A 13,932-nucleotide genomic window follows, 5' to 3' on the forward strand; every position below is an offset into this window, starting at 1 on the left:
TGGACTCTACCATTCTCGATGGGAGGGTGACGTGTGCAGGGATAGCGCCTGGGACCCACGGAGCGGCGTGGCCCCTTCACTCGCTCTGAGCGCCAGCTGCTGCGTGCAGCGCTGCTCCCGGCACCTTGCTCCCCGGGCTGCTGGAGGGGAGGGCTCGGGAGCGGGCACGGGGCCAGCGCTGGATGGGCTCCCACCCCAGGCGGTTACCCAGATCCTGCCCTTCTCACTGGGCGTGCAGCTGCTGTCCATTCCACCCCCCCCTCTTTTTTGGGGGGGGGAGAGGGTGGGCTCCAATAAGCCATCACTAGGTGGTGATAGCCTCCGAGCCACAGCTGCAAGTGTGAGAGTTTTCAGTTGGTCACAGAGTCTCGGGGCGAGGGGGTGGGGGGCACCCGCTGATGCTCCAGCAAATGGACAGCTAGATAGCTCACTGAAAACCCTGGTTTTTGTCCTCCCCTCCCCCCCCCCCAGAAGTGCAGACAAGCTGTGGAGGTGAATAAGTTAGAGACCATTCACTTTAAAATAGGACTTTTTTTATTAATATCTTCAGTATGTACAATAAAGGTAAAATTGGGCAAGAATAAAAAAAAGTTCCCGTGCTCTTTTCAATGCAAGTATCACCAGTGCTCCAGCCTGTTACCAGAGCTTCTAGAGCAGAAGACAATATGCTCATTTGGACCAGTCTTTAGAAATCCAGGTTTTTCATGCTAACATCGTCCATGTGTGAACAAGTAGAGGAGAGTCTCAAAACACTATCAGACCTTATACCCCTTTCTCCTCCCCACAGAGACAGAATGATGAATAACATTTAAAAAACAAAAACAACCCAGACACCAGCATTTAAATTAAGGCAGAATGAATAAATTAGCCTTTAACACACACACACACACACCAGATTCCATTTAAATTTGGGAGCCTTTTTCAAAAAAACCTCCCACCTACATCATCTGGGCACTCAGATTGGCGGTTGCCCATGGGGTATTCAGTAGGTACTACTACATGTAGGATTTGGAGCACTTTCATAGTTGGGAGATCTGAATTCTTTAATCCTGGCGGGAAACCAGTTCTCATTCCTAGGGTGCAGAGCTCCCAGCCTGGAAGGGTGGAATGTAGTTAGTCCAACACTCAGATTATGCACAAATTTGTCAAGTGATAGCTTGAGTGAAGTGGCTATGTCAAAAAGACTCCAAACCAGATCCTTAGCTGGTGTAAATTACTGTCACTTCACTGTAGTCAACAGAGCTATGCTGATTTACACCAGCTAAGGATCTAGCCCTTCCTTTAAAAAGAAGGGAGGGAAGATATTACTAAACACACATTAGTACCGGTCAGTTACCCTTTGGCTTGTTGTTAACACACGTTACTAAGGAAAGTTCAGGGAGTTTTGCTGGATGTGCATATTTAAGTAAAGAATCCTATGCCATCTTCCCATCACAGTGACTCGTCACAGCATAAAGAAAGGCCCAGTCTACCCCTAAACCTTAGGCTGACAGAGCTATGTCACTCAGGGCTGTGAATTTTTCATACCCCTGGGAAACATAGTTAAGTCTGGTTTCAGAGGAACAGCCGTGTTAGTCTGTATTCGCAAAAAGAAAAGGAGTACTTGTGGCACCTTAGAGACTAAGCCCCAGTGTAGACAGCCCTCCCACAGAAGACATCTTTCATTGACTTAGCTCCTGTCCCTCGGAGAGGTGGATTTTACTACAGCAACAGACGAACTCCTTCCATTGCTGTGACTACACCACAGTGACGTAACCGCAGCGCTCCAGCTGAGCCACGGTAGCATTTCCAGTGCAGACATACCCGTAGTGTGAACAGATTTCCTCCTCACCGTTGATGGAGCAATCAGACAAGAGGGAGAAGACAGACTAGCTACATGTACGAGGCACAGTTACACAGACACTTCCAAAATCAGTAGGCCAGTTGTTATTGGGTAAGTGACATGTAGTGTACCGAGATGTGGTTTTGGCATGAATGCTTCTAAACATAAATAAGACCATGGAGTTAACTTCAATTCTGTAGGAGTAAAATCTCCAACTAGGACAATCAGCAGCCTCCCTGCCAGAGAAAGGGAAAAGCGTTGGGCATTACAGTGAAAGAGTTCAGGTCCATGCCAGTTAGTGTGCTTGTCCAAATTTCTTTAACAGTCATGAGCAGAGGACAGTGCCACTTTTAAAAATAAGATCATAAGTTAAAATTAGGTTTCCCCAGTCCTATTTAAAAACCTGAAAGTCCTCATCAGTCGGTGCATAAGAAAACCCTAAAAAAGCATCTGAGACACTGGAGCTGCTGGCTGCTAAGTCAGGGGTCCGGGTGATGGAGCTCGAGACCACTTCTTGGGTGAACTCTGGGTCAAAATGTCGCAGATCAGCAGGACCCGACTGAAAAAAGAAACCATATATAACATCATGTCAGATTAACAGGCCTAAGCTTTCAGGCAGGTTATTTCTTTAGACAGAACTGTTTTAGACAACTGTGACCAAACCCTTATTTTATGTTCCCACAAAAGAGACACTAGCTTACAGTTCAGGAAGTATACTTAAACAGCACTGAAGAAGATGAAGTCACCAACTAAGACAACTAGCAGTGGGGCAGGGGAAGAGGGGGAATTCTGCAACACACACGGTCTCTCTCCCCCCTCTCCTGCCCCAGAACTTGCCGACTGCATCCCCCGATAAGTGGATCAACTAGATGCGCTGAATGTACTATGGGAAGATGAGGAGGAACAGACAGGAAGAAGATGCAAGTTACTTTTAAGTTTCCAGAGGATGATGATTTCTGCCCCCCAGCCCCACAATACCCCACATCTAGAATCAGCTAGTATATTTGAACAACAGACCTTTGACCAGTGCAATCTCAGTTCCCTTCCCACTAAAATTATGCAGGGGAAACCTGCATCAGCCACCACTACTTACCACATTGGGGTTGAAGGGAGGAGTGATCCTCTTGTGATACAAGTCATCCCAGTTTATTGGGCTGAAGAACACATGATTCTTTATCTCCAGCTGTAAAGAAAGATGAAGGGGGGGAAATAATCACTCTCCCACCACCTTCCTCCTCAACCATCCCTTTTCCAACAGTCACCAAATAGGCACAGGCTCCCCGATAGTGGATGGTTGTAGCTTTACAGCTACATACAGCATGTTGGAAAAAAACAAGTTGTAATGTTCCTCATCTTGGCAGATTGGAGTATCCCCAACACAAAAGACTTCATGAGTTTACTGTATCCTGTTTATGCTACAGAAACACTACATGCTGGCAACCCAGCCCTTCCCCACACCTTTAACCCATGACAGCATAAAGTCCCCTTCGCAGGACTTAACATCCTGTGCCCAGTTCTGAACCACAGCTTCCTGTTGTGTTGCTAACATGGAGCTTTACCACCCCCCCGCCACACACACACACACACACACTCCCAAAGCCACCTCGAAGTTATATTTAGATACACCCCTGAAGAGACTGCAATTCACAAGTCACACACAAGCAATATCATGGTGCTTTAAAAAGCTGCCAAGCCAAGCCTTATAGGACACTGCAAGGAAGCTAGGGTCCAGGGCTTGAATAATGAACGTTTACCCAGAGGAAGCTTTCTTTCTGCTATGGAGAGATGTCCTCCCAGTTGACACTGAAGTCTTCCTAAGACTAAGATCAACCAATGCAGAACAGATATGAAAGAGAAGAGGGGCTCGGAGGAGGGGTGGGATTGGTTGTCTACGAAGAGAATAGGTTAGGATGGGAAACACCACGTACAAAATCCATCTTGGCCCCCAGCCTCCTCTTCTGGTCTTTGTGAAGCAGTCCCTGTAAGATACCACAAGCTGCCATGGTCTTGGTTCCTTGGATCTGGAGTGGCTGGTGTAGAATATTGTCATACATCTGAGACACATCCTGGCTGTAAAAGGGAGGCTGATAGGGAAGAGAAGAGAAAATCAGCTACATAAAACATGAGATCTGTAATGAAGCATGCAAACAATTTCACAGCTGAGAGAGACAATTCATCACATTCCATTTCTACAGGTTTCAGAGTAGCAGCCGTCTTAGTCTGTATTCACAAAAAGAAAAGGAGGACTTGTGGCACCTTAGAGACTAACAAATTTATTTGAGCATAAGCTCCATTTCTACAGTGTGTGCGAGGGAGAGAGACAGGTGAAATGCTTTCATTTCAGTAATATTAGGATGACTATTTCCACTAGTACTTTCATTTATGTTGGGACCATATATGTCATGGTACCCTATACATGGAACTACTGCTTTAGTGGCCCATAGCCTTCAAGAGGTCATGGCTTTCTTTAAGGAGAGTCTCTTTGCTCTCCACCAAGCTGCAGTGTGTGATTTTAAGACTCACCAACCCAAACAGCATCTCATAGAGGACAGCTCCCAGACACCACCAGTCTACTGTTCTGTCATAGGGTTGTTTTCTTAGCACTTCTGGGGCCAAGTACTGTGAAGAGTCAGAGAGCTTTGTTTGAGACAAGTTACAAAGGCTTCCATGACTACATATTACAGGTTGCAGTTAATTAATCTCTAAATAAATGCATTAGGGAGGTTTGGAGCTGTGATTTCCATCAGATTTTTTTTTTTAGTCGAACTTCCCCCTGCCACAAGACTGGATCTAGAGCTAAATTTTTCCTAAAGTTTGAGAAGCTCCCATCTTCCTATACGAAACTTGAGGAAGGGAGTTTTAACAAAACTCAGATCAGTGGTGTGGCTCTTTCCCCTAGATGTACAGCTATTTCCAAAATCACAAGTGGCTGACTAATACAGTTCAATTAATCTGGGAAGTTGCGGATTTCCCATCCCTGTATCTAGCATGAAGACACCTGTTATGTCAAGAGGTACTGGTGACTGCTAGATCACAAGCCTCTTTGAGACTGGGTGTGAATGTACCCTTCCATAAACATAACCGTCAGGATAAGTTCATCAGAAGTCCCCTCATCTAAGATCAAAGTGGGTTGTGAATCTGCCCAGGAGGTTGGACTGAGTGGGTGGAAGGGGTTGCTGAGTAAGGGGGAAGAGGTAGAACACAGAGAAACTAAGAACAGACAGAACAGAGAGAGGCAGAATCATAAAACAAGAAACCCAGGCAGGAGTTGGTGAGGACAGCATGACCCTGGAGAAAGCTAGAGGGAGTTTTTGGGTGTATTGGCTAACGAGGCTTGGGGCTATAAGCTAAGAAACTGCTTCATTTGTTCTTGGTTCCTCCTGCATTCAGAGAAGCAGAACTTTGACACAGTTGTATTTATTTACAAAGCAACACCTGATTATTGCCAGTTTCTACTCCCATCTGGCACATCCCTAGGGCCCCAAAATTTGACTAACTGCTTGGTTCAAAAAGAGGCAACAACACTCTTAAGAGAAAGCAGGGGTCATTTCATGGGGGGGGAGAGTAGTGAGTTAACAAGAGACATTTGATGAATGACCGAACTGGGAGCAGGTAAATTACAGAAGTGTCTGCGAGTGGTCTTAGCCAGCTCCACAGACTATACTGGTAGACACTGCCCAGTAGGGGAGTTTTATGCTCTCAGTGCTGCTACTGCAGGGCATGGATCAGCGTTGACGTCGCACTCCCCATCAGTACCCGTCCCGAGCCGGGAATGCTAATAATCCAACCAGCAGACCAAATTCAGTGACGAATCCTGATCATGGGCCACCTGAGGCACGTTGCACATATGCTAAGAAGAAATGCTGCTACTTACATATTGTAAGACCCACATGCAAGATTTCAATAGTGCTTTACAAAGACAACAGCACACCAGACACAGTGGCATGTAGCTATTTTACACACTAGCAATCTCAGCATCGAGTAAGAAGGAAGAGTCAATACATCTAAGCTTCCACAGAACTTGTACTGAATTCATATCATATGGCTCAGTTTGTGGGCCTCAGCAGTAAAACAGATGCAGCCTTAGAAGCATATCCTCAGTCGCTGTCCTGAGCTTATGCACAGCAGAGGGAGTTGAATGGAGCATGCCTGTAACATGGCAATGGACCAGCACTAGATTCAGGTGCATAAGCAGCTTTGTGTTGTGTGTATTCTATTTCTCACAGAAAATTCTGCAAGGAGGAGAATGGGACTGGAGTAGCTGCAAATACACCACAAGTCTCCCTTCCAGTTGCCTCCAGGGAGTCTCATTTCTACCCAGCACTCTAGTGAACAAAATCCAGGCTGGAGAGTTACTTAAATCTGGCCTGTTAGTGTTAAGGAACCAGAAGAGAACCCACCTATTGAATGCAGCCCCCTGCAGTCAGTCCAAGAAGCAGCAATGCTTCTAGCATTTCAGCTGCATTTGGGTGAGTGGGACAGAAAAGTCCGGTGAGTTGCAGGAAGCATTCCCTCTCCTATCCCAAGCAAAATATATTTTAAATTGTGTCCTTCTCCCACAGGGGACACATTTTACCTTGCCACCATGTACACCTGTGCTAGGAACAAAACATCCTATTCTTCTTGGTAGCATTTTATAGCCACTTTGCAGTGGTGATGTCACAAGGTGCAAGGCAGCAGAGAGGGTTACAACCTGTGTCATCAGGAGACACTAATGACCATGTGACTATGAACTTGGTGTTCTGTGAATTAAGGGACAGCAGCAAGTAAATATCTGGAACACTGTGCTCATAGCTACAGGAGTAAGTATTATAATCAAGGAGCGTAGCTACAGAAGGTCCTGGCTTCCAGTGTCAAGGTTGTTACCATGGCTACTGGAAGTCTTGCCAGGTTCTGTAGGAACTCCCATTCCAGAATCAGCAGGATTCCCCCCTCCCCAAAAAATTGCAACATTTTTAAAGCAAGTTTATTCAATGTACTAATCAGTTTAGTAAAAGCCATCCTGGCATAAGTTAAAATAAGGCCTTCTCTACATAGAAAAAATTGTAATGCTTTAACTATAATAATGCAGTGAAAACAGTACAGCCCTGTCCCCGCCTCCCCTCCACACACACCCCCCCCATGTGGACAGTTTTATCAGTGTAAAGTTATACTGATGTAAGCATCTTTATACTGGTCAGAAAATACAAAATATTTATACCAGTATAAAAGAGATGTGTGTGTAGACCAGGCCTATCTCCTGTTAATTGAATGCCCCAGTGAATTTCTCCTATTTGGATGTTTAAATCTTGAAACCTGATACCTGTGGAACAAAGTTTAAAATGAAAACAAAAAACCACATGGTAAAGATATAAGAGTCAGCTAGCAGTTTCTGCAAGGGTGGCATTGAGGGGGAAAAAGCATCATTATTAGGTTTCAGAGAGGACACCCAATTGAGATGAGTAAGCTTTTTAGAGGTAATGGTTCACAGTCTATTGGTCCCATCTATACTTGGACCTTGCTACTGACAATGGTCATCAGCAATGGATCTTCCTCAACCCTTCTAAACCCCATGACAAGAACAGACATGTTTTCAGCACCATTCCAGGGAACAGAAACTAGGCCTTCCTCAAACACACCCTATTAAACTCAGGCCTTGTCTTCACTTCTAAAACCACGAGGTAATTAATGCATACACGCTATCCTGAAGTTAAAACCACAGGGAAGACACTTTAGTGCAGACCTCCCCTAGTTTACCTTGTGGTAAAACTAACGTGCCTTGTCTTCACTGTGTTTTTACCTCAGGATACCTCAGACACATTACAGAGTAACAGCCGTCTTAGTCTGTATTCGCAAAAAGAAAAGGAGTACTTGTGGCACCTTAGAGACTAACCAATTTATTTGAGCATAAGCTTTCATGAGCTACACTCCAATGAAGTGAGCTGTAGCTCACGAAAGCTTATGCTCAAATAAATTGGTTAGTCTCTAAGGTGCCACAAGTACTCCTTTTCTTCAGACACATTAGATGCCCCAAGGTAAAGGCTGTTTTTCAGCAGTAATAATCAGGTTTACCCCTCTCCCACCAGTTGCAGTAGGAATGCAAGTGGTGGGAAGAAATGGGGGATGGCAGTGTTACATTGCTAAAGGGAATAATGCTTTTGTAAAAAGGTAATAAGAACTTGGTGAGACCCAAACTGCTAAGACAGCAATGGGGAACAAACAGGAAGTTTTAGCCTCCTTGTTTCCTTTCATGCAACATGCCAGCATATTCAGCACCGTGCACATCAAAAAAGAGGCTGAGACTGTCTCAGATCTTAGTCCCCGATTTTTCAGTGATGCTGAATACACACAGCTCCGATTGACACCTCTGTGAGGAACTGAGCACCTGCAGCTCTGAGGTATCAGGCAGTTAGTGCCTAAGTAATTCCCAGTTAACAAGAAAGTTGTCAGGTTGGCCATACTGTACCTCTGGGGTGCCACAGAAAGTTGATGTCGTTTCCTCTGGCTCCATTCCTTCTTTGCAAAGTCCAAAGTCTGTCAGCACTACGTGTCCCTAAAGAGAAGAAGGGATTTCAGCCTAATCAAGCTCTCCCTGGGGGCGCATGGATTTCTAGCCCCCTCTGCTGTTTTCATGTGCACCTTTCAGCTTCCCAACTGCTGGGCATTTATACATACAAACAGATTGAACAGGCAATCTGATGGGAGACTTCTCACAAATATATGGTTTAAATGTAGGCTTGTAAGGATTTGATTTTTATCAGTAAATGTCAATTTCACTGTACCCACAAACAGGTGTAAAAATATACACTTCTATCTGTAATAATAAAATTGACACTTTTTTCAAAGTTTTAGAAAAATGCTGCTTGAGAACTTTTTAGAGTTTAAGGATATTTACTTTGTATATATTTTGACATGTGATATTGACAATCTGTGTTTTAAAATGGTTATAAAGCTTTAACTTTTTGAACCTCAATGTCAGCTATCATTAAATAATTATCTGACCTCCCTGCAGTGTCTGACCCCCCCCCCAAAATTTCCTGCAACAGTGAAAATTTAGAAATTGGGGTCAACATTATTTAAAAAAAAAACTGAAATAAAATTCTGCCATGCCTATGTATAAGTATCTATTCAGTCTAGCCAGACTAATCAGCATAGCACTGCCATCAGTTGAACAATTAGCCCTCATCAGTCCAGGGAATTGCTTGGTTAGCAGAGTTTTACAATGCTCAAGTCTAGGCCTGCCATATGGGAGACTCAAAATGCTTGTCCACGGGTTAGTACTCGGAAATAACAAAAATGCTAACATCTGAGCTCTGGGAAACTACAGAGTAGCTGGAGCGTGCATGTGTATGCAGAGTTACTATAGCTGCTTGCTTTACAAGTCAGTGTTGTGGCTCCCCCTACTGAATGGATTTGGGGTATACCAGGTTATTTGGTGGGGGTAGGGCGGGAGGAGAGAAAAGGGAGGCAGTAATTACTCATGGTTCCTCTCTGTCATACCCAAGCTAGCGGTCACAAAAAATTGTGAGGAAGCAGGCGTGTTTGCAAGAGAGCCGAACATACCTGGCAGTCCAGGAGGATGTTTTCAGGTTTTAAGTCCCTAGAAGAAGAGAAAGACGTGATGCTGAACCAGATTTTCCGAAGAGCTCTACGCACAACAGCTCCAGTTGAAAAGAATGGGGACTGCAGGGGACTGAGAAATTTTGACAGTCTGGTGCACTGAGGTTTATGAGAACCCCATGACCATCAGGAACTCTAGAGTTACAGCTCTCACAGCAGCCGTGAATCAGCATAGTATGTGTTTGATATATAAATATTAGAGGCTGTTAGGCATATGTTTGAGTATCTGGTCGCACAGTGTGGCAGTTACAGCTGCTGTGGGAAACATCTTTAATTTCCTGACCTAAGACTTCGCCTCTAACGTGTTGTACTAACTACCTTCTCCTCCCATTCAAAACAAACCAAGCTAACTTCGCCCCCTCATCCCCAAAGCCAAAACTCCATTCACAGACTGAAAGAGGGAAATCAGGGGATGGGTTATTTCCCTGAAAGGGGCTCAGGGAAATGCTACATGAGAAGTTCTGAAACACACGGGAGATCCTGGATTGAGAGCATAGTTCTGAAGGTAGCTGCCTAGTTTAGGAGGGCAATGCAGCCCTGCCCAGTAGTTCTGCACTTTGCTTTTAGGAGTGCCTCTTGTAACATGCCTGCATGGTTACAATATCAAGTAGTTTCCTGCCCCTCCTCAATATTATACACACACTTAGGGGCAGCAGGGCGGGGGGAAGGGAGGAGCAGGGAAGAGGGAGTTACTAGTGCCTGCTATACACACCAAGGATATGCACTCTACCTGTAGATTATGTTCAAGGAATGCAGGTACCCTACTGCACTGGCTACTTCAGCTGCATAAAAGCGGGCACGAGGTTCACAGAAACAGCGCTCCCTTTGCAGGTGGAAGAAGAGCTGAACAGAGAGGAAAGAGCCTGCTGGTTACTTGGGAGCAGTCCTCTCCCGTCGCCCCCCACCCCGAATAGTCCCTTTTCTACCTTCTGTTCATGCCCATTGAAAGCTGCCCTCTGCCCCCAAAGCACTAACACCTCCTTCCCAAGAAGGAGAGCTGTGCAGCTAATCTCAAGCCTTTGCTTGTCAAGAAAGAAGTCTCCTCCTACAAAGGGGCGAAGCCGCCTATTTGAAAGCCAGCCACCGAGTGACCACTGCGGTTTGCAGAGAGTAAGGTGTGCCAGCCATACAGAATTAGCTAGAGCCAAGCTGCCTTATTTAGCAAGCTAAAGGTTTTCCTGGATGGGTGCAGCCATGCTCCCCCACTGCACCCCCTCCCCAACATCACCATTACAGCCAACCTGATCTCAATATAGTCATGCCTCCACCTCGTTACAATGTGTAGTGTAGACTGGACCTGTAAACAGGCTACACATCAGAGACAATGTCTGGCAATGACACACCTAAGACCCCTTCCCTCCTATGAATTGTAACTGGGCAGGGAACAGCCAGGTTCAACCAGGCCTCGTGATGGAGCATAGAAGGAGCCTTTGCTGCTTCAACATTTGCTTTCAGTTGAGGTTCAGGAATGGGAGAGGAGGTGGTGCCACAGAGCAGCTTCCATACGCTAGAACAGGATGGATGAGAGGGACTCATACTAGAGTTTTGGCAAGCCAGCTATAGTCAGACTTGACCCCCAGTGGTTTGAGACATTGCCATTCCCCTCCCTCACCACCCTTGCCTCAGATGTTCCTTCACTGATGGGCAGCCCGACCTCTGCTGTGCACCAATAGGAGAAGGCCCACATGAAAGATTGCAGCTGAAGCCACAAGGCAAGCAAGAGAGTTAGGTGGGGTGGGGGGGGGGGTTATTTTACAATCTAGATCAGAGAGTGCCTATGTGGCCAGGCTATTGCATGCAGAAGATTTTGCCAGATGTTATTTCTAAGCTGCTTGGCACCAGAGTCTCATTCAAAAGACAGTGTTCCTAAGACAGGTCTCTGACTGGACTGATCAATGTCACAGTAGTGTGTGTCCAGTTGGAACAAGGCCATTTCAGCAACAGGCATGATGCTGCTTTAGCACAAACATCCACAGCCTGGTTCCTGATGGGAGACAAATAGAGCCGGGACTGTTAATGTATACAGTGTGAGTCTAAAATGACAGCTGTTCTTGCACTCACCTCTCCTCCATTGACATAGTCTAGCACAAAGTAGAGCTTCTCAGAGGTCTGGAAAGAGTAGTGGAGGCCCACCAGGAAAGGATGTTTCACGTTTTTCAGCAGCACGTTGCGTTCCGCCATAATGTGGGTTTGCTGTGCAGAACCAGGCAAAGATGTGTTAGTACGTCAGTTCGTGTCGTTCCAGAGTCTGGTAGGCGAGCGGCCACCTAGTGCTGAGAGATCTTCAGATGGAAGGTTCTCGACAAGTTCCCGGTATTGTTATTCATTCTGAGGCCAGCTGACCATTCCTGGGGGTGACTAGGTTTAGTCTCCGAAAGGTCAATACCCAGTCCCTCTAAAGGCTGCCTTGGAACCTGACTGAGTTAGCAAGCAAAAGCTTGTCAAACAGGATTCCTCCAGAAACATGTTTGACAATTCCTCCCTCTCCTACCTCCCTGCAGCCCATCACAACACACGCATACTCCACACTGTGGTACGCACTAGCGCCCACAGTCTACAGCGCAGGGTCTCCTCCTGGAAACACAACAAGACATAATGCCCACAACTGCGAGAGCTCATCAGTGAAGTTAATGGGTCTACTCACAGCTGTAAGCACTATACTCGCTAGTAAGTATTTGCAGAATCAGGCCCAGGGTTTGGTGTGGAAGCAGAAATATTGTTAATGGTTATAGTGTAGACATAGGGGCTGGGTGGGCAAGGACTGAGCAGTGGCAGAGTTTGTCTGCACCATGCTCAAGCCAGTGCTGTTCAGCTTTCCTTTTCTCTGCACCATGATCATTCAAATGAGACCCCTAAAAGTGAGGATCGGTCGGGGTGTACACCAGCAGCGACTAGAGCAAGCAGCACAAACACGCTAGTATGATGCCTTGCTTTTATCATGAAGAAAAAACACCAAGAAGAGAAGTGAAACCCTCCTCCCCTCCCCAGAGGGCTCATCTATAATGTACCTCCTTTTTCTTCAGGATGGATTTCTTCTGCAAGACTTTCACAGCATAAGACATCCCATCAGACTTGCGTTTGGCCAGGAGAACCTACAGCAGAAGGGCCAGGTGAGGGGCATGGATCTCTGGTGCTCAACACCATTCCAGTTTATTTTATTAGTTTTTCACACCACCTTTGCACTAGTGCAGGTGACTGCACAAGGGGCCAGGCTATGATTTTAGAGCATGAAAAGCCAGCCAGGTGTTTTCCCCTTCCATCCCTTGACAAGGGCACACAGCAAACTAAGCTTCCCCTCCATTCCCCAGCTACCTTTCCCCTCACTCCACCCAGTATCCAACTAGAGCAGTTTCAGAGCACAGAGGGAGAGAATCCCCTTTCTACAGGATCACTGTCATCTCACAAAGCACAGACATGCCCAGGGACCCTCACCTAGTTGTGTGAGAACGTGCCAAGATGAGCAGTATTTCAAGGGCTGCTCTATACCCTACATCCTACTACCTTTGGGGTAGTAAGATACCACTCACCCTCTTCCTCTGGGCTGCTTGGAAGGAAAGTGGACCAAGAAACAAGCCTGGCTCTCAAGCCTTGCCAGTCAAGCCTTGCCAGGCAATGAAGGTGCAAAGCACTGGCTAGCCTGTTGCCTTCGACCTACCCTATTCACTTGTTTAGTGCTACAGGCCTCTTTGTTCCCAGGCCCGTTTCTGCACTGGTGACGGGCTACTCAAGAGAGGGGCACATGAAGCCCACTCCACTGCTGGTGGAAACTAGTTCAAAGAGAAAGAGGAGACCATGCAAGGAGGCCTTTAGAAACCCATGACCGACCCCAAGCTACACCCACTTACTTTTCCAAAGCTTCCTTTGCCAATAACTTTCAGAAAATCAAAATCCGTTGGCTTGGCACTGTTGGACAAGGAGACAGCAGGTTACCACCCAGACCACCCATTCCATGGGCTAAATGTTAAGGAAGGTTTTTTTCGAAAGTACATGAGGAGGGTCAGCCCTGAAAGATGGGTGGGAGACATAATCTTCATTCACTAGATAAGCTTCCTTCCCTCCTCCAGCCACACATGCAGCAATCCGGGAGGCAAAGATTTTGTATGGAGCAATACAGACACACAAGGGCAGCAGTGGGGTGGAATTCCTAGCCAAGTATGCCAGACACATGGAGAATCTGCTCTCCTGAATATGACAGTGGCAGAGAAAGCCGTTAAATCCTCAAATGCACCTGAAGGTTAGGTGCAAATGAAGCTCTTTGCTTTCTCTCCCTGAAGACTGGGAGGAGCTCTGGCTGATAAAGCAGACAGCTGGGAGATGCAATAGAATCAAAATAAGGAAGCGTCTCCCTCCTCCACCTAACACGGAACCAAAGTACCAGGTGGAAGCAGCAAAAGACAAGGGACTGGGGGTGGTATTAGAGTGCGGGCAGGAGACGAGGATCCTGACCTCAGTCAAAGTGACAAAGCAGAAACCTGAACATGTGACTAGCTATGGCTGAGCCCCAGAGAGCT

At 46.3% G+C, this 13,932-nt stretch overlaps 1 protein-coding gene across 8 annotated transcripts in view; it reads right to left on the reverse strand.

The window, feature by feature from the left end:
- Positions 1–511: 511 nt before the first annotated feature.
- The window catches only part of SGK2 (serum/glucocorticoid regulated kinase 2), a 35,654-nt gene continuing 22,233 nt past the window's right edge, over positions 512–13,932 (reverse strand). For 6 of the 8 annotated variants that reach the window (XM_073309818.1, XM_073309819.1, XM_073309824.1 and 3 more), the window contains 10 exons: positions 13,267–13,324; positions 12,430–12,513; positions 11,483–11,614; positions 10,152–10,264; positions 9,365–9,401; positions 8,268–8,354; positions 4,346–4,441; positions 3,751–3,906; positions 2,916–3,005; positions 512–2,381 (listed from right to left, as the gene is read on the reverse strand). In XM_073309818.1, coding sequence (XP_073165919.1) covers positions 2,214–2,381; positions 2,916–3,005; positions 3,751–3,906; positions 4,346–4,441; positions 8,268–8,354; positions 9,365–9,401; positions 10,152–10,264; positions 11,483–11,614; positions 12,430–12,513; positions 13,267–13,324 — 1,021 coding nt within the window. In that variant the 3' untranslated portion in view covers positions 512–2,213. Of the gene's footprint in view, positions 2,382–2,915; positions 3,006–3,576; positions 3,907–4,345; positions 4,442–8,267; positions 8,355–9,364; positions 9,402–10,151; positions 10,265–11,482; positions 11,615–12,429; positions 12,514–13,266; positions 13,325–13,932 lie in introns of those variants that run through there. The other 2 variants (XM_073309822.1, XR_012154704.1) reach the window with 2 other exon arrangements.

This window comes from Lepidochelys kempii, chromosome 13, assembly GCF_965140265.1.
Source record: "Lepidochelys kempii isolate rLepKem1 chromosome 13, rLepKem1.hap2, whole genome shotgun sequence".
Taxonomy (NCBI): Eukaryota; Metazoa; Chordata; order Testudines; family Cheloniidae; genus Lepidochelys; species Lepidochelys kempii.